We start from the raw sequence: 22,604 nt of genomic DNA on the forward strand, positions 1-22,604 counted from the left end.
CTCTCGCCATTGGCTCGTCCCCTTTTATGGGGAGAGTTTGGCTGGTGACGTCGGGGTTGGGCGGAGTTAGCTTGCCCCTCTTCCCCTGCTAGCACCGCCTTCTCTGCTCCTCTCTCCGCTCCTTTCTGCTAGCACATTCTCTGCTCCTTGCTCCGCTCACTGTTCTGCCATGTGCTCAGGACTAGGCACAGCTCCTACAGTCTCCCTTCGGCTGGCCTTGTATGACTTCTGATGCAGACCCCCACACCATTTTAAACTAAACTAAACTAAGCTAAACCTTTAAGTTTGTATACCGTATCATCTCTATAAAGATAGAGCTCGGCACGATTTACAGGTAATTCAGTAAAGGAGAGAAAGCTAAACTAAACTAATTGGCTTTCTCAGGACGACGATTACTATTTATCATTTCAATAATGCTATTAGGCATAACCTTTTCTTCAAGCATCCCTCTGGCTCTATCCAGTGCCTTGAGGTCAGCAGACAGTATCATCTTATAATCTGTTCAGTATACATCAGCTTCTCATTCCTCATCGTGTACCATTCCTTTTTGCCATCCCAGAGACAGTGTGATCTCAATATCAGTTAACCAAATTGTGTGTGTGGTGGAGGAAGGAGTCAGACTCTAGAGCAGGGCTGCCCAAGTCTGGTCCTCGATATCTACTGATAGGCCAGGTTTTCTGGATATCCACAATGAATATGCATGAGAGAGGAGAGAGATTTGCCTGCACTGCCTTCTTGGTATGCAAACCTCTCATGCATGTCCATTGTGGATATCCAGAAAATGTGGCCTGCCAGTAGATCTCGAGGACCGGACTTGGGCAGCCCTGCTCTAGAGCAACAGCTTGTCAGGTTTTCACAATGTCCACAATGAATAAGCATATGATAAATTTGCATGCTTTGGCTCTCTTGTATGCAGCTCTCCTAAGCATATTGATTGTGTTTTCCTTAAATGTGTCTTCATTTTCTTTAATGATTGTAGTTCATCCCCCTCTCCTTTTGTACCGGTAATTAATTGTATATGTGTGTATATATATATATATATATATATATATATATATATATATATATATATATATATACTAGTGTTTAAGCCCGTTACATTAACGGGTGCTAGAATATATGCCTGTCTGTCTGTCTTTATTTATGTCTCTCTCCCTGCTCCTGTCTCTTTCTTCCTTTCTTTCTCTCCCTCCTGCTATTTTTATCTCTCTCTCCCTGGCATCCTTTGTCTGTCTGTCTTTCTTTCTTTCTGTCTGTCTCTCTGGTCCCCTGTCTGTCTTTATTTCTGTCTGTCTCTCTCCCTGGCCTCCTTTGTCTGTCTGTATTTCTTTCTGTCTCTCTCCCCCCCCCCCACTTTCCTTTGCAGAAGCAGCAGCGGTATTTCCCTTCCCCTCCAGGTCCCTGTGAAGTAGTAGCAGCATTTTTCCCCACCCCCCATTCCCTTCTCTCCTCCCCCCCCACTTTCCTTTGCAGAAGCAGCAGTGATATTTCCCTTCCCCTCCAGATCCCTGTGAAGTAGTAGCAGCATTTTCCCCCACCCCCCCCATTCCCTTCTCTCCCCCCCCCACTTTCCTTTGCAGAAGCAGCAATGATATTTCCCTTCCCCTTCAGGTCTCTGCTGAAGCAGTAGCAGCATTTTCCCCCACCCCCATTCCCTTCTCTTACTGTGAGCTGTCCTGCTCCGTTCGGCCCCTCCCCCTTCCCTTCCCACGGGCTGGCCTGCTGCGGCTGAAGTTTTTTTTTTTTAAGTTTCAAAGTACCGGCGGCTCCTCTGACGATCCCCGTGGTGGCTGATCCTCCTGTAAAGAGCAGCCTGCGATGGTGGCCGGCTTTAACGAACCTTGCAGGCCGCTCTCCAACTTGGTAGCACGTTCCCTCTGATGCGATCCCGTGCGTCAGAGGGAACGTGCTACCGAGGTTGGAGAGCGGCCTGCGAGGTTCGCTAAAGCCGGCCACCATCGCATCCTGCTCTTTACAGGAGGATCAGCAGCGGCAGCGGCGAGTGAGGGCCGAGGTGTGTTCCCTGCCGAGGACGTGGGCAGGGAGAGAGCTTGCCTGGCTTCCAGGGTGAGTGAGGGCGGGAGGAGGGGAGTGGCCAGAATGTTCCCTGCCGCTGGGTTGGCTGCCACGGATCACACACCACAGCGGCAGGCAACACGAAATCCTAAGTGCACGAAATCCTAATATATACCAGTCTTTAAGCCCGTTACATTAACGGTTGCTAGAGATTACTCGGCTTCCTCCCCCTCCCTTTCCCCTTCCCGTCCCGTCAACCCCCTTGTTTCCCTTTGCACAGTCTCCCTGCTTCATCCGCTCCTTCTCCTGCGCGGGCCACCGGAGCAGAGAGGACTGGGCAGAGGGGGCTGCCAGCTGGGGCTGGCGGAGAGGAGCTAGGCGGCTGGAGGAGTAGCAGCTGCCGATTGCAGCCTCCGTCCCGCCTTCGCCTCCCTGGATTTGCTAGAGCGGCCTGCAAGGTTTGCTACAGTGGCTGGCGAACCTCAGCAGGCCGCTTTGAAGAGGTCCGGCAGTGGGAGGGAGGAGTCGCTGGCACACGTGCTAGCGCAGGCACCGTGAGCACTGGCACAGAAGCACAGCTCACACCACCAGGACTCACGGATTTTCGACAGCGCATGCGCGCTTAGCCTTTTATTATTATGGATATATATATATTTTTTTTTTTTTGTAACAAATTGTCTTGTAGTTTGTCTCCTACTTTTAATATTGTCATACGTATTGAAATACTTGACATTGCGTGTACAACAAATTTTTAATAAACTTGAAAATCAGATTGTGTTGGTGTGTCGTGTAGAAGTTTAGGAAAGTATCAAAAATGCTGATCTTCTCAGATATTTAATTTTTTTTCTTTCTTCAGCTTCGTCTCATAGATTGGGGCCTGGCAGAGTTCTACCATCAGGGGCAGGAGTACAATGTCAGAGTGGCATCTAGATACTTCAAAGGACCTGAACTATTAGTAGATTACCAGGTAAGAAACCTCTGTATTCAGAGGACCCCAGTATTAACCACCTACACTAGATCTGATTAAGAAAATAGCTCACTCCTCCACCTCTCCGTCCCAACTGGTGTTAAATTTTTCACATGGAATCTTTTGCATTAGAGTAAGATCTACGTCAGAGACAGTGGGACTTTTTGTATAAGATCTGCTTCATTGGCATGTGACACCCTTCCCAACTTGCTGTGATGTAAGATCTGCCTGACAAGCTATGAGCCCCCCCCCGCCTCCCCCCACCCCGCCTCCCCCCACACACAAGTAAGATCTGCATCATGTGCAGTATGACCCTTGCGTTGGTGTAAGATCTATCTCAAATTAGTGTTTGGAACCCTTTCTTTGCAGATGTATGACTACAGTTTAGACATGTGGAGTTTAGGCTGCATGCTTGCCAGTATGATCTTCAGAAAGGAACCATTCTTCCATGGGCATGATAACTATGACCAGGTGAGATCTGCTAGAAATGCTCCCTTCTGTATTTTCCCTCCCCTTCTTTTTCTATGTTTCTATATGGCTTAGAGAACCAGTGGAGTCTGTTTTGACAAGAGAGAGAGAAAAAAAAAATCCTGAGGTAGTGCTGATCTGAAGGGAAGCCTTCAGTTGACTGTACCTGATTTTTATTGTTAACCAATACTTCTTTGTCGCTCTCTAGACCAGTATAGTTCTTAACTGATGGGTACATCAGACCAGTGGTCCATCCTGCCCAGCAGTCCGCTCATGCGGCAGCCCCTAGGTCAAGGCCAGTGCTCCAAATGAGTCCAGTCTCACCAGCAGGTAGAGACTGAGACCAAAACTTTGGTTATAGTATATTAGCTGAGGCTCCCCCTCCTAAATCAGTCTTGCTCAGTCTCCATCAGGTGGTAAGCTAGAAAAAAATTTTGGCTCCCCTTGTAAGAGCTGTTGGAATTTGTGTAGGCTCCTTGGTCCCCTTTATGGTGCTGGATGGAGCTTGGATGGGTCCTATTTGAGGGTCCGTCCAACCTCGGGGGGTGTCAAGCCCGATGGGTCTCGAGTTGGGTCCCTCCCCCCTTCATCCACCTCCCCAAATTTTTGTAGAGGTGTCTCAGCTAGCAGCCTGGCCACTGATACTGGTCAGGCCTCTGGCTTAGAAAGCCAGTAGAATCTGTTCTGAAAAAAAAAACAACAAACAACAAAAAAAAACCAAATCCTGAGGTTGTGCCGGTCTAAAGGTTTGTTTCCTTTTAAATTTGCAGTATTTTACTGCTAACTGGCACTTTCTCCTAGCTAGGTCGTATATTGCGCAATGAACACTTTGCAGGGGAAAAAGTGCTCCATATGCGAGGCACTCGCAGCCGGCCTGTTCAAGCACTGTGCAGGCCAGAGCAGAGGGTGGCATTGGGTGCCGGTGGCCAGGGATACCCTGCACAAGTGCTCCATGAGTCGGCAGCTGACAGCGGGGAAACCGGTCTTCCCCCCCGCCATCCACGCAGGAGGTTCTCCAGCCACCGATGATCAGGGCAAAAAGATTTCTCTTACCACCAAAGTTGCTGGGGACTCACTTACCGTTGCTGCCGGCTTACCTGCTTTAGCAGCTAGGGCGATTCAGGCCTCTCAGATGCTGGAGGCCCCCCGAGCTCTGTTTTTGGCAGTTTCAGCTCTGATTTTGGCAGGAAGCATCTTCATTTTTTCTTTAGCCTCAGGTGACCTGGACTTTGAAAGACAGGGACAGGTTTCTGCTGGGTTCCCTTCTGTGGCAGGGAGTCCCATGGGGCCGCCAGGGGTTTTTTCCCCAGATTTTGTTTTAGCCCTTTGTAAGGCTTATCTGAATGCAGCTGGAGGTCCTGCTTCCGCAGGGGTTGCCCTCGATGTCCTCTATGGTTCAGCCCAAATCCGCACCAGTTTTGTCCCCCTCTATTCCTCTCTCGTCCAAGCAGCCGCGGGTCTCTTGGGACGATGACTTATCAGTAGGAGCAGTAGGAGAACCTGTACATTTGGGGTGACCACCAGGAACCTCGTGGGAGGAACGGATTCCGTTGGCAGTTTTGCGCTTTCGTCGGCTGGCCAAGGACTTGTCCGTGGTGCGCATTTTTCAGTGGGACGAGCTTATTCTTCAGGTCTCCTCAGTGGTATGTTTCGAGGTCACGGTGACCAAGCTCCACTGTGTGTGGTAGATCCCTTGCTTCAGGGGATCCACTCGGCTTCCTGCTCTTTTCCTATGCATCAGTATATTCGGGATATTGTGCTTGCACAGTGGTAAGTGCCGGAGGCCCCTTTTCGCTTTGCGTGTTCCATGGCCCGCTTGTATCCCATTGCAGAGGGAGATCGGGACAAAGTCGCCTGTGGTGGACACGGTGATCTCAGCCCTCGCGAAGTGGCATACTGTGCCTGTTGAGGGCAACTCTGCATTGAGGGACCCTGAGGAGCATAAGTTGGAGTCCCTCCTTAAACAGAGTTTTGATGTTACTGCCAGTGTGCTCTTGGTGCCCCCCTGATGACTGACACAGGCCACCTCTGTGGCATTGTCCGAAAATGGTCTCCAGAACATTTATCGATCAGGATGCGTCCTCGGTGGATAAGGTGCCCTGAGCTGAGTGATCTAGACACTGAGCTCTTCAACCGAGGATGGCATCCTTGAGAAGCACCATCCACTGTGGCTGATCCAGACTCGTCCCTTGAACTAGATGGGAGGTCTAAAGCCACCAATGAAGACTGCAGCGAGCCAAGCCCCGAAGAGGGACATGGAAGTCCAGCCTGTGCCTCTGGGGCGACCATCTCCAAAGAGGACGCATATGGGCTCTGGGTTCGAGCCCACCTCACTACACCTAGGGAAGCCATCATTGACTCTAAGACTTGGAGGAAATCCTGCGCCCAAGGACACCGGGACGATATAAGCAGGCAAATCTGAGATTGCAATTTGCTTACCCAGGCCTCTGGGAGGAAGACCTTCCCCAGGAAGAGGTCGAACAGGACCCCCAAGGTATTCCAGGCACTGGGAAGGTCCAACCAATTCTTGGATAGGTTGACAACCTAGCCCAGCAACTGCAGAACTACACCACCCAAGCCGTGACCTAGGTGCTCTCCTGGAACGACTTTGCTCGAATCAACTAGTCGTCCAGGTAGGGATGCACTAGAATGCCCTCTTTGCGCAACGCCATTTCTACGACCACCATGACCTTGGTGAACATCTGCAGAGCCATGGCCAGAGCAAAGGGAAGCGCATAGAAATGAAAATGCTGACCCAAGATTGCAAAGCAAAGGAAGCGCTGATGAGAGGCCCGGATTGGAACATGCAAGTAGGCCTCTGTCAGATTGAAAGAAGTCAGATACTCTCCTGGCTGAACCACCAGAATGACAGACCGTGTCTCCATGCAAAAAGATGGGCTGAAAGGTCCCCTCTTTCTTTGGCACCACAAAGTAAATCTAGTACCTGCCAGTGCAACACTCCTTAGGGGGCTCTGGAACCACTGCTTTGAGATCCAGCAATCTTTGAAGGGTCTGGCGAAAGGCCTGCTTTTTCCACGCCACTTGAGAAGGAGAAGCGAGAAAATGATCTGGCAACTAACGGGCAAACTCCAGAGCATAACCGTCCCGAATCACCTCCAGAACTCACTGATCGGATGTGATCTCTGCCCACTTTGGATAAAAATCACGCAGCCAGGCACCCACCGGAACCAGAGTGGGCACCGGCAAGGAGTCATTGGGCAAGACGGGCTGTAGGAGCACCAGCAGGGGCAGCTCTTGGGATGGCTGCACGTTGTACCTTGTGTGTTCGGGCATGGTCAGTGGATGCGACATCCAAGGCTAAGCTGACGAAATTCCCCTTTAGGGGGTCTTTCTTGTTTGGAGAGGATTTGGACAAGTTGGTTCAGACCTTAACTGATTCTAAAGTGTCTCGTTTGCCTGAAGACAGAGCTAGGCCGCTGGAGCAGAATGGCACTGCTCGAGGGCATATGTTTGATTTCTGCCAGCTCCGCTTCCTTTCCGGCCTCTGGGTCCTCCCGGGGCCGATACTTCCAGCACATGCAGTCCTTTCGAGGGGCCTGCCAAGGTGCTGGAACTGCCCCTGCTGGTGCTCCTACAGCCCGTCTTGCCCAATGACTCCTTGCCGGTGCCCACTCTGGTTCCGGTGGGTGCCTTGCTGTGTGATTTTTATCCAAAGTGGGCAGAGATCACCTCCGATCAGTGAGTTCTGGAGGTGATTCGGGACGGTTATGCTCTGGAGTTTGCCCGTTAGTTGCCAGATCATTTTCTTGCTTCTCCTTCTCAAGTGGCGTGGAAAAAGCAGGCCTTTCGCCAGACCCTTCAAAGATTGCTGGATCTCAAAGCAGTGGTTCCAGAGCCCCCTAAGGAGTGTTGCACTGGCAGGTACTAGATTTACTTTGTGGTGCCAAAGAAAGAGGGGACCTTTCAGCCCATCTTTTTGCATGGAGACACGGTCTGTCATTCTGGTGGTTCAGCCGGGAGAGTATCTGACTTTCGATCTGACAGAGGCCTACTTGCATGTTCCAATCCGGGCCTCTCATCAGCGCTTCCTTTGCTTTGCAATCTTGGGTCAGCACTTTCATTTCTATGCGCTTCCCTTTGCTCTGGCCATGGCTCTGCAGATGTTCACCAAGGTCATGGTGGTCGTAGAAATGGCGTTGCGCAAAGAGGGCATTCTAATGCATCCCTACCTGGACGACTAGTTGATTCGAGCAAAGTCGTTCCAGGAGAGCACCTAGGTCACGGCTTGGGTGGTGTAGTTCTGCAGTTGCTGGGCTAGGTTGTCAACCTATCCAAGAATTGGTTGGAACCTTCCCAGTGCCTGGAATACCTTGGGGGTCCTGTTCGACCTCTTCCTGGGGAAGGTCTTCCTCCCAGAGGCCTGGGTAAGCAAATTGCAATCTCAGATTTGCCTGCTTATAGCGTCCCGGTGTCCTTGGGCGCAGGATTTCCTCCAAGTCTTAGAGTCAATGATGGCTTCCCTAGGTGTAGTGAGGTGGGCTCGAACCCAGAGCCCATATGCGTCCTCTTTGGAGATGGTCGCCCCAGAGGCACAGGCTGGACTTCCATGTCCCTCTTCGGGGCTTGGCTCGCTGCAGTCTTCATTGGTGGCTTTAGACCTCCCATCTAGTTCAAGGGACGAGTCTGGATCAGCCACAGTGGATGGTGCTTCTCAAGGATGCCATCCTCGGTTGAAGAGCTCAGTGTCTAGATCACTCAGCTCAGGGCACCTTGTCCACCGAGGACGCATCCTGATCGATAAATGTTCTGGAGACCATTTTCGGACAATGCCACAGAGGTGGCCTGTGTCAGTCATCAGGGGGGCACCAAGAGCACACTGGTGGCACAGGAGACGGCTCTGCTTATGGTCTGGGCAGAGTCTCATCTTCGGGACATCTCGGCCTCCCACATAGCAGGCGGACTTCCTGAGTCATCATGTGCTAGATCCCGGAGAGTGGTGTCTTAAGTCACGCAGCTTTCCAGTTAATTGTGCAGACTTGGAGGCAGCCCCTCATGGACCTCATTGCCATGAGAGTCAACGCCAAAACACTCTGCTTCTTCAGTCGTCGCAGAGACAGTCAGGCCGAAGGGCTTGATGCTTTGGTTCAACCATGGCCAATGGAAGGGTCTGTTGTATGTGTTCCCTCCGTGGCCATTAGTGGGCAGAGTTCTCTGCATTGTTCGAGATCCGGGCCTCGTGATTCTGATGGTCCCGGATTGGCCCATGTCCGTGGTACGCATACCTGGTGAGGCATCTGGTGGTGGATCCTCTTCCTCTCGACCAACCTTCTGACTCGGAGCCCTATTCCAATTTTCGATCCAGATCCCTTTTGTTTTACGGCTTGGCTCTTGAAAGGGAACACCTAGGTAAGAAGGGGTATTCAGATAAAGTGATCTCAACTCTTTTGGGGTCCTGAAGAATTTCCACTTCTTAGGCTTATATGCAGGTTTGGTGTATATCTGAGGAGTGGTGTGCTGCGTGTGGAGTGGTCTCTTTTTTGCTTCCCTACCTACAATCTTAGAGTTCTTGCAGGATGGCCTGGACAGGGCCTGGCTTGGTCTTCTCTCCGGGTTCAGCTTGCGGCCTTGTCAGCTTTTCGTGGGTTGTTATGAGGGCAGCGTCTGACAGCCATTCCTGATGTTCATTTTTTGCGGGTGGCCAAATTGCTCAAGCCTCCTGTGCGACCGTCTGTTCCATCTTGGGATCTTAATCTGGTCTTGTCCGGGTTGGTGCACCCACCTTTTGAGCCTTTGAGTGCCTGCTCGTTGAAGGATCTTACCCTTAAATCTGTCTTCTTGGTGGCTATTACTTCTGCTAGGCATGTTTTGGAGCTGAAGGCTTTCTCTTGTAGGTCTCCCTTTCTAGAGTTCTCTAGGGGGGGGGGTTGTGTTGCGGCCTGTTCCTTCATTTCTGCCATAGGTAGTTTCTCCTTTTCATGTCAATCAGTCAGTGGTCCTCCTAGTGTTGGTTAGTCAGGAGAGATCTTCTGAGCAGAAACTTGCGCAAGTTGAATGTCTGTCGGGTCCTTCGCTCTTATGTGCAGAGGACCCAGGAGATCAGGAAATCATGGGGATGGTGCTTCCAAGGCTACCATTGCGCACTGGATCAAGGAGACTATCACTTCTGCATAACTTCTTCAGAAAAAGCTTGTTCCGTTATTTCTCAAGGCTCATTCTACTCGAGGTCAAGCAGCTTCTTGGGCTGAGTCTTCTCTAGTGCCTCTAGTGGATATTTGTAAATCTGCAGTTTGGTCTTCCCTGCATTCCTTTGTCAGACACTACCATGTGGATGTTCAGGCGCATTGGGATGCGGTATTCGGTGAGCGTGTTCTGGTGTCGGCCCTTTGGGGGTCCCACCCATGATGGGTACTGCTTTGGTACGTCCCATCTGTGAAGATTAACTGTACCGATCTATCAGGCAACACAGAAGGAGAAATTATGTTCTTATCTGCTAATTTTTTTTTCTTTTAGCCTGTAGACCTGTACAGTTCCCCACCCTATCTGTCTTTATGCGTTGATGGCGTGCTTTGCTCGCATGCAGACTTTGTTTTTCTGCGGGTTCTAGTATTTTTCTAGGGCCGAGGAGAAATAAGAACAGCGTCTTTGGCTCAGCTGACTTACCTGGTGAGCTGTGGGGACATTTTCACTGCAGGATTTTAATTCCATCAGTTGTTACCATGTGTTTGTTGTTTTTACACTCCTGTTCAGAGTGTTTTTACTGTTCTCGGTTAGTTTTTCCTAGCTTCTGCTTGGTTATTTGGCAGACTGGATTGGTAGGGGGAGCCTCAGCTAATATACAAGTTTTGGTCTGTCTCCACCTGCTGGTCCCAGTGAGATATAACCCATCTGTGAAGATTAACTGTACTGGTCTACAGTCTAAAAGAAAGAAAATTAGCAGGTAAGAACCTAATTTCTCCTTTTATCTGCTGGTGAACTTGATTTTTATGTGCCTCCTGTTCTTTTAAAGATATGCAAGTCCTCTGAGAACCATGGAGAAAAGTAAGAACCCTGTGGATGGGCCATTTGGCCTTTATCTGCCATCATGTTTCTGTTTCTCTAAGGCTCATAATTTTAGGGAATAAAAGTATGAGCTCGTCTAAGCCTGCCAGATCACCTTACTTTCTTTCATTGGCAGTCCCTCAGGTTTTCTTGGGAGATACCCCAGAGATTTAAACTGGATAGTATAGATTATGTCTGAATCTAAAGACATCAGAACATGGTCTCAGCAGTCTACCAGGCCAGCTGTCAGAATACTTTTAAATATATCTTTATTAATTTGCAGATCAAAACAAAGTGCAAAAATATACAATCAAATAATACATTAAACAGCACTTATAGCCAAATAAATATTAATACAAAGTACATTTCCTCCCCCCTTCCCTCTCTGGATGTGTGTAAAAATCAACTAGGAATTAAAGGTTTATTCACTTAAACAGTTTTAACAGATACTGCTAATGGACCCCATTTTTCTTTGAACTTTTTATTATGTCCCAATTGCTCAGCATTCATTCTTTCATATCTGTAATTTTGACAAAAGAGTTTCCCACCATAAAGAAAAGTTCAGTCTGTCCCAGTTCTTCCAATTTCTCGTTATTAACTGCATGGCCACCCCCGTCATGATGATAAGTCTGTTTTTGTTGTTTTTTTCTTTTTGCATCAATTGGACTCTTAGGTTGCAATAAAGTCCCAAATAAAACAATATCATAAGACAGTGGAATAGAAGCCTCCAATATCATGTTGATTTTACGCCAAATTGATTTCCAAAAGTTGAGTAGACAGTAGAATAACAAGTGATCCAGTGTCCCTACATCAAGATGACAGTGCCAGCATCTATTAGACTTTGAACTATCCAGCTTTTGTAAACGAACTGGGGTCCCAAATATTCTATGTAACAAAAAAATCAAGTTTGTCTCATAGATGCTGACGCTGTACACCTCATCCTCCAAATTCAAATCCGTGGCCATTGTGTAGCAGAAATATGTTGCTTTGTTTGAATGCTCCAAATATCTTTTAAGCTTGTTTTTGGGTTTTTTTATTCAAATATTCAGATATTAATTTGTACCACTTGGCGGCCTGGTGCCCTTGCAAATCTCTCTGGAAACCTAGGCCCGGCAAGCTATACTGATTTTTTAAGTTGCGCCAATCAGGGAACCCTTTCTGAATGGCCTGTTTCAACTGCAACCATTTATATCCTTGAGACTTTGATATGCCAAATGATTGTTGCAATTGTAATAAATTTACCATTTTCCCACTTGAAATTACATCATCTAAAGTACGTATGCCTGCCTTTAACCAATGTTTCTAGAGGATTTTAGACTCGCCGATTTGTATCTTGGAGTTTAACCATAGAGATTGACACACAGATTGTTGTACTGGAGTAGGAGTTAAGACATCAATGAATTTTAATGTATTCCAGGTGTAATGAAGAATTATATTAACCTTATATATTCTCGGAATCTTGATACTCAAAATATGATTCAAACGAAGTGGGGCCATCCGCTGACTTTCCAATACCAACCAACCTGGCAGATTCTCCATGAGTTCAGAAAGGATCCAGTACATACCCTGATGCAAAATAAAGGCTTGATGATATCTATAAAAATTTGGAAAATTTCCCCCTCTCCCCCCCACGGCAATTGTGATTTTTGTAAAGATAGTAAGGCGATTCTAGAAGTTTTACCAAGCCAAAGGAATTTCGTAAGAATCCCATTGAGTTTTTTATAAAAGGACCTTTGAAAATAAACTGGTAACATACTCATTTGGTAACAAACCACAGGCAAGAAAGATGTAATGGGTTCCAATGCTCACACATCTCTCTTACTTTCAACAATAAGGATTTTTCATTTACTGTCATTGTGTCTTCTAATGTTTTTTTGAATCATTATACCCAAATATTTTATTCCTCTGCCTTCCAAAGTAATGGGAATGAATCAAATAAGCTTTTTACATAATGTACATTCAATGGAAGAACCTCTGATTTACTCCAATTTATTTTATAACCAGAAAATTTACCAAATCGATCAATCAATTCCAGTAAATGAGGAATGGTTGATTCAGAATTTTTCAAATGAAGCAGTATATCAAGACTTTATAATCTCGACCTGCATACAGAATTCCCTGTTTCTTTAGCACTCTCCAGACCAGTAGAGGTTAACTTTACGAATGGGTATATATCTAATCATGACCAGCAGGTGGAGACTGAAAACAAAACTTTGGGACAGTATATCCTAGCCCCTCCTCTCTATTTCCCCCAGTCTTCTTTCAGTCTCCAGCAGGTGTTGAGTGATCTGTACCCATCTCCCTTGGTAGGGCTGTTGGAATTTGTTTAGGGGGTTTATTGTCCCTGTTTTTAGCCGGACGGAGCTTGGGCGGACTCTGTTTGGGGGTTCGTCCGACCTCGGGGGTGTCAAACCCGGCGGGTCACGAGCGGGGTCCCTCCCCCCACTTCCTCCACCTCCCCACATTTTTTTAGAGGAGCCTCAGCAGTATCCCTTGCCCCCTAAATCAAGCAAGGCATATTGCTTTGAGAGCCTGTGGAGTCTGTTCTGTAAAAAAAAAAAAAAAAAAAAAATCCTGAGGTAGTGCTGGTCTGGAGGGTTGTATCCCTTTAAGAAAACTGTATTTTACTGTATTTTTTCAACTAACCGGCACTTTTTTGCAGCTAGGTCGCGTATGGAGCAATGAGCACTTCTAAAGGGAAAAAGTGCTCATTGTGCTCCAGACGCGAGGCACTCGCGGCCGGCCTGTGCAAGCGGTGTTCAGGCCGGTGCGGTGGAGGAGCTCCGTCGGCAGCGGCTGCAGGCGCCCAGAGCTCCCCGCCGATGGTGCCTCGCGAGTCGGCAGGGAACGGTGGGGAAGCCCGGTCTTCTCCGTCCGCCCACGGAGGGAATCCCCAAACCGCCGACGGTCGGGTTTTGGAGGATTCCCTCTCAGCTGATTTTTTGACAGCTGATGCCGGCTTGCCTGCTTTAGCGGCTGAGACTATTCAGGTTTCTCAGCCGCTTCAGGCTATGGAGGGAGCTTTTTTGGCGGGAAAACCGCCATCTTCTCTGTCTGGCCCCTCCATTTTGTCTTCCACCTCAGGTGACCTTCCCCCTGTTTTGACTATGCAGGGGCAAGGTTCTGCTGGGTCCCCTGCTGTGGCAGGGAGTCCCTTGGGACCCTCGGGGGGGTTTTCTCCTGATTTTTTCTTTTCTTTATGCAGAGCCTATTTTCAGGCGGCTGGGGGTCCCGGTTGCGCCCAGGGGGTTTCGGGGGGTGGGTTTTCCTCCGCGCTCCCTGCGGCTTTGCCTCTTTCGTCTGGCGTGACGTCCCCTCCGCCGCCTCCCTTGTCCAAGCGTCCGCGGGTGTCGTGGGACGAGAATTTGTGGTCGGAGGAACGGGTCGGTCTGGAGGAGGACCTGGACCCTTCGGAGGAGTTCCAGGACTCTCTGGAGGGGACGGAAGCTGGCGGCGGGTTGTCGGATTTCCCGTTCTCCAGTGACGAGGCGTCCGTGGTGCGTCTTTTTCAGAAAGATGAGCTGCCTGACCTTATTCAGCAGGTTTCTTCGGTCTTGCGTTTTGAGGACGCGCCGCCGGAGACTCCGCGTGTGGGGGACCCCCTGTTGCGGGGGATCCGTTCCGTTTCCCGCTCTTTTCCTATGCATCAGGATATTCGGGATATTATTCTGGAGCAGTGGAAAACGCCGGAGACGCCGTTTCGGCTGGCGCGCAGCATGGCTCGCCTGTATCCCATTCCTGAAGGGGATCGGGCTACGTTAGCTTCGCCGGTCGTGGATGCGGTGGTCTCGGCAATTTCCAAGCGGCATACCGTGCCTGTTGAGGGCGGTTCTGCCTTGCGGGAACCTGAGGAGCGCAAATTGGAGAGCATCCTTAAGCAAAATTTTCAGGTCTCTGCCTTTGGGGTCCAGGCGGCTATTTGTGGGGGACTGGTCGCTCGCGCCGTGTTTCGGTGGGCGGAGCGGGTCTTGGATCGAGAGTCTGACGACTGGTCTCTGGTGGATCAGGAGGTAGCGAAGATTGAGATGGCGGCCTCTTTCCTCTCAGATGCTCTATATGACTTGGTGCGGATCTCGGCTAAGTCTATGGCTTTTGGCGTGGCCGCAAGGCGTGTGTTGTGGCTGCGCGCTTGGGCGGCGGATGCTGCGTCCAAAGCTAAGCTTACTAAATTTCCCTTTCGGGGGTCGTTTTTGTTTGGAGAGGATTTGGATAAGTTGATTCAGACTCTGTCGGACTCGAAAGTTCCCCGTCTGCCGGAGGACCGTGCCCGCCCGGCGTCTCGGGGGGGTGCGGCCCGGGGGCGTTTGCGGGATTTTCGCAAGTATCGCCCTGGGCGTGGGGCTGCTTCTTTCCAGTCTCCGGGATTTTCCCGGGGTCGGTTCTTCCAGCGCATGCAGCCCTTTCGGGGGGCCCGTCGGGGGGCAGGGAATCCCTCCGCCGGTTCCCCCGCTTCCCGTCCTGCGCAATGACGCCTTGCCGGAGCCCCCTTTGGTTCCGGTGGGGGCCCGGCTGCGCGAATTTTTCCCCAAATGGGCCGAGATCACGTCCGATCAGTGGGTCCTGGAGGTGGTGCGGGACGGTTATGCCCTGGAGTTCGCCCGCTCTCTGCCGGATTTTTTCCTCGCTTCTCCATGTCAGACTCCTGTGAAGACGCAGGCGTTTCGCCAGACCCTTCAGCGCTTGCTAGATCTCAGGGCAGTTGTACCTGTGCCCCCTCCGGAGTGGGGCACGGGCAGGTACTCCATTTACTTTGTGGTGCCCAAGAAGGAGGGGACCTTTCGGCCCATCCTCGATTTGAAAGGGGTCAACAGGGCTCTCAAGATTCCCTCTTTCCGTATGGAAACTCTGCGGTCGGTCATTCTGGCGGTTCAGCCGGGGGAGTTTCTCACTTCTCTCGATCTGACAGAGGCCTACTTGCATGTTCCCATTCGGGCCTCTCATCAGCGTTTCCTGCGCTTTGCGATCTTGGGTCGGCACTATCAGTTCTGTGCGCTTCCCTTTGGGCTGGCCACGGCTCCTCGAACGTTCACCAAGGTGATGGTGGTCGTCGCGGCAGCCTTGCGGTCGGAGGGCATCCTGGTACACCCCTACCTGGACGACTGGTTAATTCGGGCAAAGTCGTTGCAGGAAAGCTCCCGGGTTACTGCTCGGGTGGTGGAGTTTCTCCGGTCGCTGGGCTGGGTGGTCAACCTTTCCAAGAGTCGGTTGGTCCCGGCTCAGCGTCTGGAGTACCTAGGGGTGCTGTTCGACACCTCCTTGGGGAAGGTCTTCCTCCCAGAGGGCCGGGTGAGCAAATTGCAATCTCAGATTCGCCTGCTTTTGGCGTCCCGGTGTCCTCGGGCGCGAGATTTCCTCCAGGTCTTGGGGTCGATGGCGGCGTCCCTGGACGTGGTGAGGTGGGCGCGGGCCCACATGCGTCCTCTCCAGTATGCTCTGCTCCGGAGGTGGTCTCCCCAGAGGCACGGGATGGATGTTCCGGTTCCCCTGCGAGGCTTGGCGCGCTGCAGTCTGCGTTGGTGGCTCCAGACCCCTCACCTAGTTCAGGGGGTGGGTCTGGATCTCCCGCAGTGGACGGTGCTCCTGACGGATGCGAGTCTCCTGGGTTGGGGGGCTCAGTGTTTGGGTCACTCAGCTCAGGGCACCTGGTCCGCGGAGGAGGCCGCCTGGTCGATCAACGTGTTGGAGACCAGAGCGGTCCGTCTGGCGCTGTTGGCTTTCCACTCCCTGTTGCTGGGCAAGTCGGTCAGAGTACTGTCGGACAATGCCACAGCGGTGGCTTATGTCAATCGTCAGGGGGGCACCAAGAGCACTCAGGTGGCGCAGGAGGCGGCTCTGCTCATGGTTTGGGCGGAATCCCATCTGCTGGACCTCTCGGCCTCTCATATAGCCGGAGTAGAAAATGTTCAGGCAGACTTCCTCAGTCGTCACTTCCTAGATCCAGGAGAGTGGTGTCTCGGCGCCGAGGCGTTTCAGTTGATAGTGCAGGCTTGGGGGCAGCCCCTGATGGACCTGATGGCCACGGGTGGCAACGCCAAAGTGCCCCGCTTCTTCAGTCGTCGCAGGGACGGTCTGGCCGAGGGTCTGGATGCTCTGGTCCAGCAGTGGCCAACGGAGGGGCTGTTGTATGTGTTCCCTCCTTGGCCGCTGGTGGGCAGAGTGCTTCTTCGCATTGTTTACCATCCAGGTTTGGTGGTGCTGGTGGCGCCGGATTGGCCTCGCCGTCCGTGGTATGCGGATCTGGTGAGGCACCTGGTTGCGGATCCTCTTCCTCTGCCTCTCTCGGACGACCTTCTGATGCAGGGTCCCATTCCCATGTTCGACCCGTCTCCCTTCTGTCTTACGGCGTGGCTCTTGAAAGGGGTCGCCTTAGCAAGAAGGGATATTCAGACAAGGTGATCTCTACACTGTTGGGGTCCCGGAGGCTTTCTACCTCTCGGGCTTATGTGCGGGTTTGGCGTCTATTTGAGGAATGGTGTCGGGCGCGGGGAGTGACCTCTTTTCGCGCTTCTCTGCCTAACATTCTGGAGTTCTTGCAGGATGGCCTGGATAGAGGCCTGGCTTGGTCTTCTCTCCGGGTTCATCTTGCGGCCCTGTCGGCTTTTCGAGGGTTAGTGTCAGGTCAGCGTTTATCGGCTCTTCCTGATGTGATTCGGTTTTTGCGGGCGGCCAAGTTGCTTAGGCCTCCCCTACGGCCCTCGGTTCCCTCTTGGGATCTTAATCTGGTTCTCTCTGTTTTGGTGCGTCCGCCTTTCGAGCCTTTGGACGTCTGTTCTTTGAAGGACCTTACTTTGAAGGCGGTCTTTTTGGTGGCCATTACTTCTGCTAGACGTGTTTCTGAGCTGCAGGCTTTCTCTTGTAGGGCTCCCTTCTTGGAGTTTTCTAGGGAGCGGGTCGTCTTGCGGCCTGTTCCTTCCTTTCTGCCTAAGGTTGTTTCTCCTTTTCATGTCAATCAATCGGTGGTCCTCCCGGTCTTGGGTCGTCGGGAGGGCTCTGCTGAGCAACGGCAGCTGCGCAAGTTGGATGTCGGTCGGGTCCTTCGTTCTTATGTGCAGCGGACCCAGGAATTCCGGAAGTCCGATCATCTCTTTGTCCTCCTGGCGGGTCCTCGTCGGGGAGCTGGCGCTTCTAAGGCTACTATTGCGCGCTGGATCAAGGAGACGATTGCTTCCGCTTATCTTCTGAAACAGCAGCCTGTTCCGGAGTTTCTCAAGGCTCATTCCACTCGGGGTCAGGCGGCTTCTTGGGCTGAGTCGTCGCTCGTGCCTCCTGTGGATATTTGTAAGGCTGCGGTTTGGTCCTCCTTGCATTCCTTTGTTCGTCATTATCGGGTTGATGTGCAGGCGCGTCGGGACGCGGTGTTCGGTGAACGTGTACTGGTATCGGCCCTTCGGGGGTCCCGCCCGTGAGAGGGACTGCTTTGGTACGTCCCATTCGTAAAGTTAACCTCTACTGGTCTGGAGAGTGCTAAAGAAGGAGAAATTAGGTTCTTACCTGCTAATTTACTTTCTTTTAGCTTCTCCAGACCAGTAGAGGTCCCCACCCTGTCTGTTGTTGTTGTTGGGGGCTGTTGCGCGGGCAGTTTTTGGTTTTTGCTGCGGGTTCTAGTATTTTTCTAGGGCCGGGGAGAATTGAAGAACAGCGGCTGTGGCTCGGCTGGCTTAGCTGGCGAGCTGTGGGGACATTCTTCCTTCGGGAATTTCTCCTCTGCATTTTCCAACAGCATTTTGGGTTTGTTATTTGTTACTCCTTTCGGAGTATTGTTTTTTCTCTCTGTTGTTTTCCAGTTCTTGGTTCTGCTTGGCTATTCGGCAGACTGAGGGAAATAGAGAGGAGGGGCTAGGATATACTGTCCCAAAGTTTTGTTTTCAGTCTCCACCTGCTGGTCATGATTAGATATATACCCATTCGTAAAGTTAACCTCTACTGGTCTGGAGAAGCTAAAAGAAAGTAAATTAGCAGGTAAGAACCTAATTTCTCCATCTTCTTTGCCTGCTGAATAGCCAACAACAACGGTTCCAAAACAACATCAAAAAGCAAAGTAGATAAGGGGCATCCTTGTCTAACTCCCCTCTTTAAATTAAAACGTTCACAGAATATGTTATTAATATATAATCTGGCCGAGGGGGAACTATACAAGGTTTGAATCATTTGGATAAATCCGGAACCTATCCCAAACCAATCCACTGCTTGGTACATAAATGTCCATTCTATTCGATCAAAGGCCTTTTCTGCATCCAAAGAAACTGAAAAAGTCGGATCCTTTATTGTTTTTGCTAAATTTAGCATATGCAATGCCAATCTGGTATTATTTGCAGAATGTCTTTCTGCAACAAACCCTATTTGGTGTATTCCAATCATATAAAGGAGAGCCTTAGCAAACTTCAATGCCAATATTTTAGCCAGAATTTTACCATCCACGTTAATTGAAGAAATAGGACTATAGTTTGAAACCAATATAGAATCTCTGGCTTAGGCAAAACAATTGTTAAAGCTTCTGCCAGTTGTGAGTGATATAATTTAAAAAGATGAGGTAATAATATATTTTGAAATGATTTGAAAAACTCCACAGTAAATCCATCACTACCCAGAATGGATCTGAGAGACTTCAATGCTGCCTGGAGCTCTGTAAACGATATAGGCACTTCCAGTTTTTCTTTTATATGTTCTGGAATTTTAGGCCCATTAATTGAATTAAAAAAATCTCTTCCCTCATTTACTTTATTTGAATATAGCTCAGAAGAGTACAAAGCTTTATAATAATTCAAAAATTGGTTTAAAACATTTATATGAGTGCAAATCTTGTCTTTATCATCTTTAATGGCCGCAATCTTTTCTCTTCTCTTCCCGCTTCATTCGAGTTTCCATAATACACCGCTTGCTGACGAAACAAATCTTTCCAATTGTGAGGAAATCTCATTATATTTGTATTTAGCTTTCAACAGGGCATTCAAAGTATCTTGTTCCCATTTCGAAGCCAATTGTGACTCTAAAGTCAAAATAGTTTGTTCCAAATTATAATTTAAGTAAATATGTCAAATATGAAATAATCTGCTCTCGTACAGTAGCTTTGAAAGCATCCCATATAGTTTCCAAAGAAATTTCCTGTGAGGTGTTGAATTGAAAATATTCATTTTTATTTGAATCTCCTCAAGAAAGTTTGAGTCTGCAAGCAATGCATTATTGAACCCCCAAACAGGTCTATTAGAATCTTCTTTAGTAAATTTATATTCTATCCAAATTCCAGCATGATCTGACAAAATAATTGGATCTATGCTGGCCTTTGTTACCTGATGAATTAAAGAATCTGAAACAAAAACATAATTCTTGAAAATGATTTATGAACTTGGGAACAAAACGTAAATTCTCGAGCATTAAAATGAAAAATCCGCCATATATCTTTTAATCCACGTGCATTTATAAGATTATCCAGACCTAATTATTTTATTTGTCTACTCGGTTGTTTATCAACTATTGGATCCATGACAGCATTGAAGTCTCCAGCTACAATAGAATTAGACATAGCCAATGATAAAATTGTTTGTTGGAGTTTTTTTTTTAAGAAATTCGCCTGATTTGAATTAGGTGCATAAATATTGAAAAGTGTCAGAGTATCTTTTCCTAAAGTCATATTAACAACCATCTACCCATTGGATCAGCCCAAAAGTTATCAAATGTAGCAGAAATAGTCTTACTAACCAAGATTGCCACACCTGTTTTTTCCCCTAATGCCAGAGCGAAAAAACAATGCTTTATACAACCTCCCTCCAATTTGACTGACTCTACTGCTAAGTGGGTTTCTTGTATAAAATAAATATCTGCTTTTTGTTATTTCAGAAAGTTGAGAACCTTTTTCTTTTTGATAGGGTGATTGAGTCCATTTACATTTAACAAAAACAATTTCAAAGCCATTTAATCAGATCTAAAAGCATTCCTGACTTAAATCTTAACATCCTAGGCATATAATTCAAAATTAATTGTCCCACACACATCCAGAACCCCAATATAAAAGAATCCCAAATCTCTCCCATACGCCATCCCTTAAAATAATATGAAAGCTTGAACGCAAGCATTAAACAAGCAGCTCCAACTTCTCCTAAAAGCCCTAATTCATACACCAACCCTCCCTAAGTATTAAATACAGTTAAAATGATATGTAATTTTTCAACACCAAATCTTAAATAAATAATAAATAATTAAAATAGAACTACCACATATTCCACATTAAAATAATTTAATAATTGACACCTTCCTATATTAAGAAACAGGAGCATGTTAAACATTTCCCCTGGGGGGGGGGAAAAAAAAAAAATATATATATATAGCATGATAAAGATTCGAGATGGCCAATATCCACAGAATACTCAGTATTGGTAAAAGGCCTGCATGTTCTTTGAATAGAGTACTTTTAGCTGCTGAATAAAAAAGAACTTGTTATAATAATCTACCCCAACCCCTATTTTTCTTCATAAGAACATAAGAACTGCCATCTCTGGATCAGTCTTTCCTTCCATCATAGAAACATAGAAGATGACGGCAGAAAAGGGCCACAGCCCATCAAGTCTGCCCACTCCAACAACCCTACCCCCTTGAATTTACCCCCCTAGAGATCCCACATGTGTATCCCATTTCCTTTTAAAATCCTTCACGCTGCTGGCCTGAATCACCTGAGGTGGAAGTTCATTCCAACGATCGACCACCCTTTCGGTGAAGAAGAACTTCCTGGTGTCGCCATGAAATTTCCCACCCCTGATTTTCAGCGAATGGCCTCTTGTGGCAGAGGGGCCTTTAAAAAAGAAGATATCATCCTCCACCTCAATACGGCCGGTGATATATTTAAACGTCTCTATCATGTCTCCTCTCTCTCTACGTTCTTCAAGTGAATATAGCTGCAATTTATTCAGCCTTTCTTCATACGGGAGGTCTTTGAGTCCCGAGACCATTTTGGTGGCCATTCTTTGAACCGACTCAACTCTCAGCACATCCTTTTGGTAATGTGGCCTCCAGAATTATGTGATCCGCACACGTGGAGGCCCAGCCAGGTGTACACCTGGCGTAATTTTAGTCACCCATATCTCTCTATGCCTCTCGTAAGGAGATGTGCATCTAGTTTGCTTTTAAATCCTAAAACGGTGGATTCCGCAATAACCTCCTCTGGGAGAGCATTCCATGTGTCCACCACTCGTTGCGTGAAGCAGAACTTCCTGATATTTGTCCTGGACTTGTCCCCCCTTAGCTTCAGTCCATGTCCTCTTGTACGTGTCACATTGGACATTGTAAATAATTTTTTTCCCTGCTCTATTTTGTCAATTCCGTTCAGTATTTTGAAAATCTCGATCATATCCCCTCGTAGTCTCCTTTTCTCAAGGGAGAACAATCCTAGTCTCTTAAGTCGTTCTTCTTATTCCAAGTTCTCCATACCTTTTATTAGCTTCGTTGCTCGTCTCTGCACCCGCTCCAGCATTTTTATATCCTTCTTTAGGTTGGGAGACCAATGTTGGACATAGTATTCCAAGTGTGGTCTGACCATTGCTCTATAAAGCGGCATTATAACCCTCTCCGATCTACTCGTGATTCCTTTCTTTATCATGCCTAACATTCTATTTGCTTTCTTTGCCGCTGCCGCACATTGTGCCAACGGCTTCAGGGTCCTATCTATCAGTACACCCAGGTCCTTTTCTTGTTCGCTCTTATCCAGAGTTGCACCTAACATTCTATACTCGTGTTCCTTGTTCTTTCTGCCTAAATACATTACTTTGCACTTTTCCACATTAAAAACTGAACAACATGCATCATAATTAGGAAAAACTGCCAAAGGGTCTTCCCTAAATCAGGTTTCTGTCAGTTGTGAAATATCCAACTTAAAATCTTAGAACACATATTTCAGTGCACATAATTTAGTCCACATTGAATAAGGTTTGTAGAGGAGAGAGGATATCACGGGTCTGGTTTTAAGGAGATGGAAAAGTTTATGATGATGGAGGGAATTTACTTATCACTAGATTTTCTTGTTTATTTTTCTGTTTATGAAATTTAAGATGTTAAACAAGAAAAATTATATTTCCTGAGGGCTAACTGAACTATGGTTGACAGAAATCAATAAACCATATGTTGTATGTGAGATATGTTGGCTTTGTGAGATACCACATATTCTTTC

At 48.3% G+C, this 22,604-nt stretch overlaps 1 protein-coding gene across 3 annotated transcripts in view; it reads left to right on the top strand.

Moving 5' to 3' along the window:
* The window catches only part of LOC117355139 (casein kinase II subunit alpha), a 247,635-nt gene that overhangs the window by 164,389 nt on the left and 60,642 nt on the right, over window positions 1-22,604 (top strand). For all 3 annotated transcript variants that reach the window (XM_033933254.1, XM_033933252.1, XM_033933253.1), the window contains 2 exons: window positions 2,873-2,983; window positions 3,353-3,454. In XM_033933254.1, the coding sequence (XP_033789145.1) occupies window positions 2,873-2,983; window positions 3,353-3,454 (213 nt within the window). The remainder of the gene's footprint in view (window positions 1-2,872; window positions 2,984-3,352; window positions 3,455-22,604) is intronic.

This window comes from Geotrypetes seraphini, chromosome 2, assembly GCF_902459505.1.
Source record: "Geotrypetes seraphini chromosome 2, aGeoSer1.1, whole genome shotgun sequence".
Classification (NCBI taxonomy): Eukaryota; Metazoa; Chordata; class Amphibia; order Gymnophiona; family Dermophiidae; genus Geotrypetes; species Geotrypetes seraphini.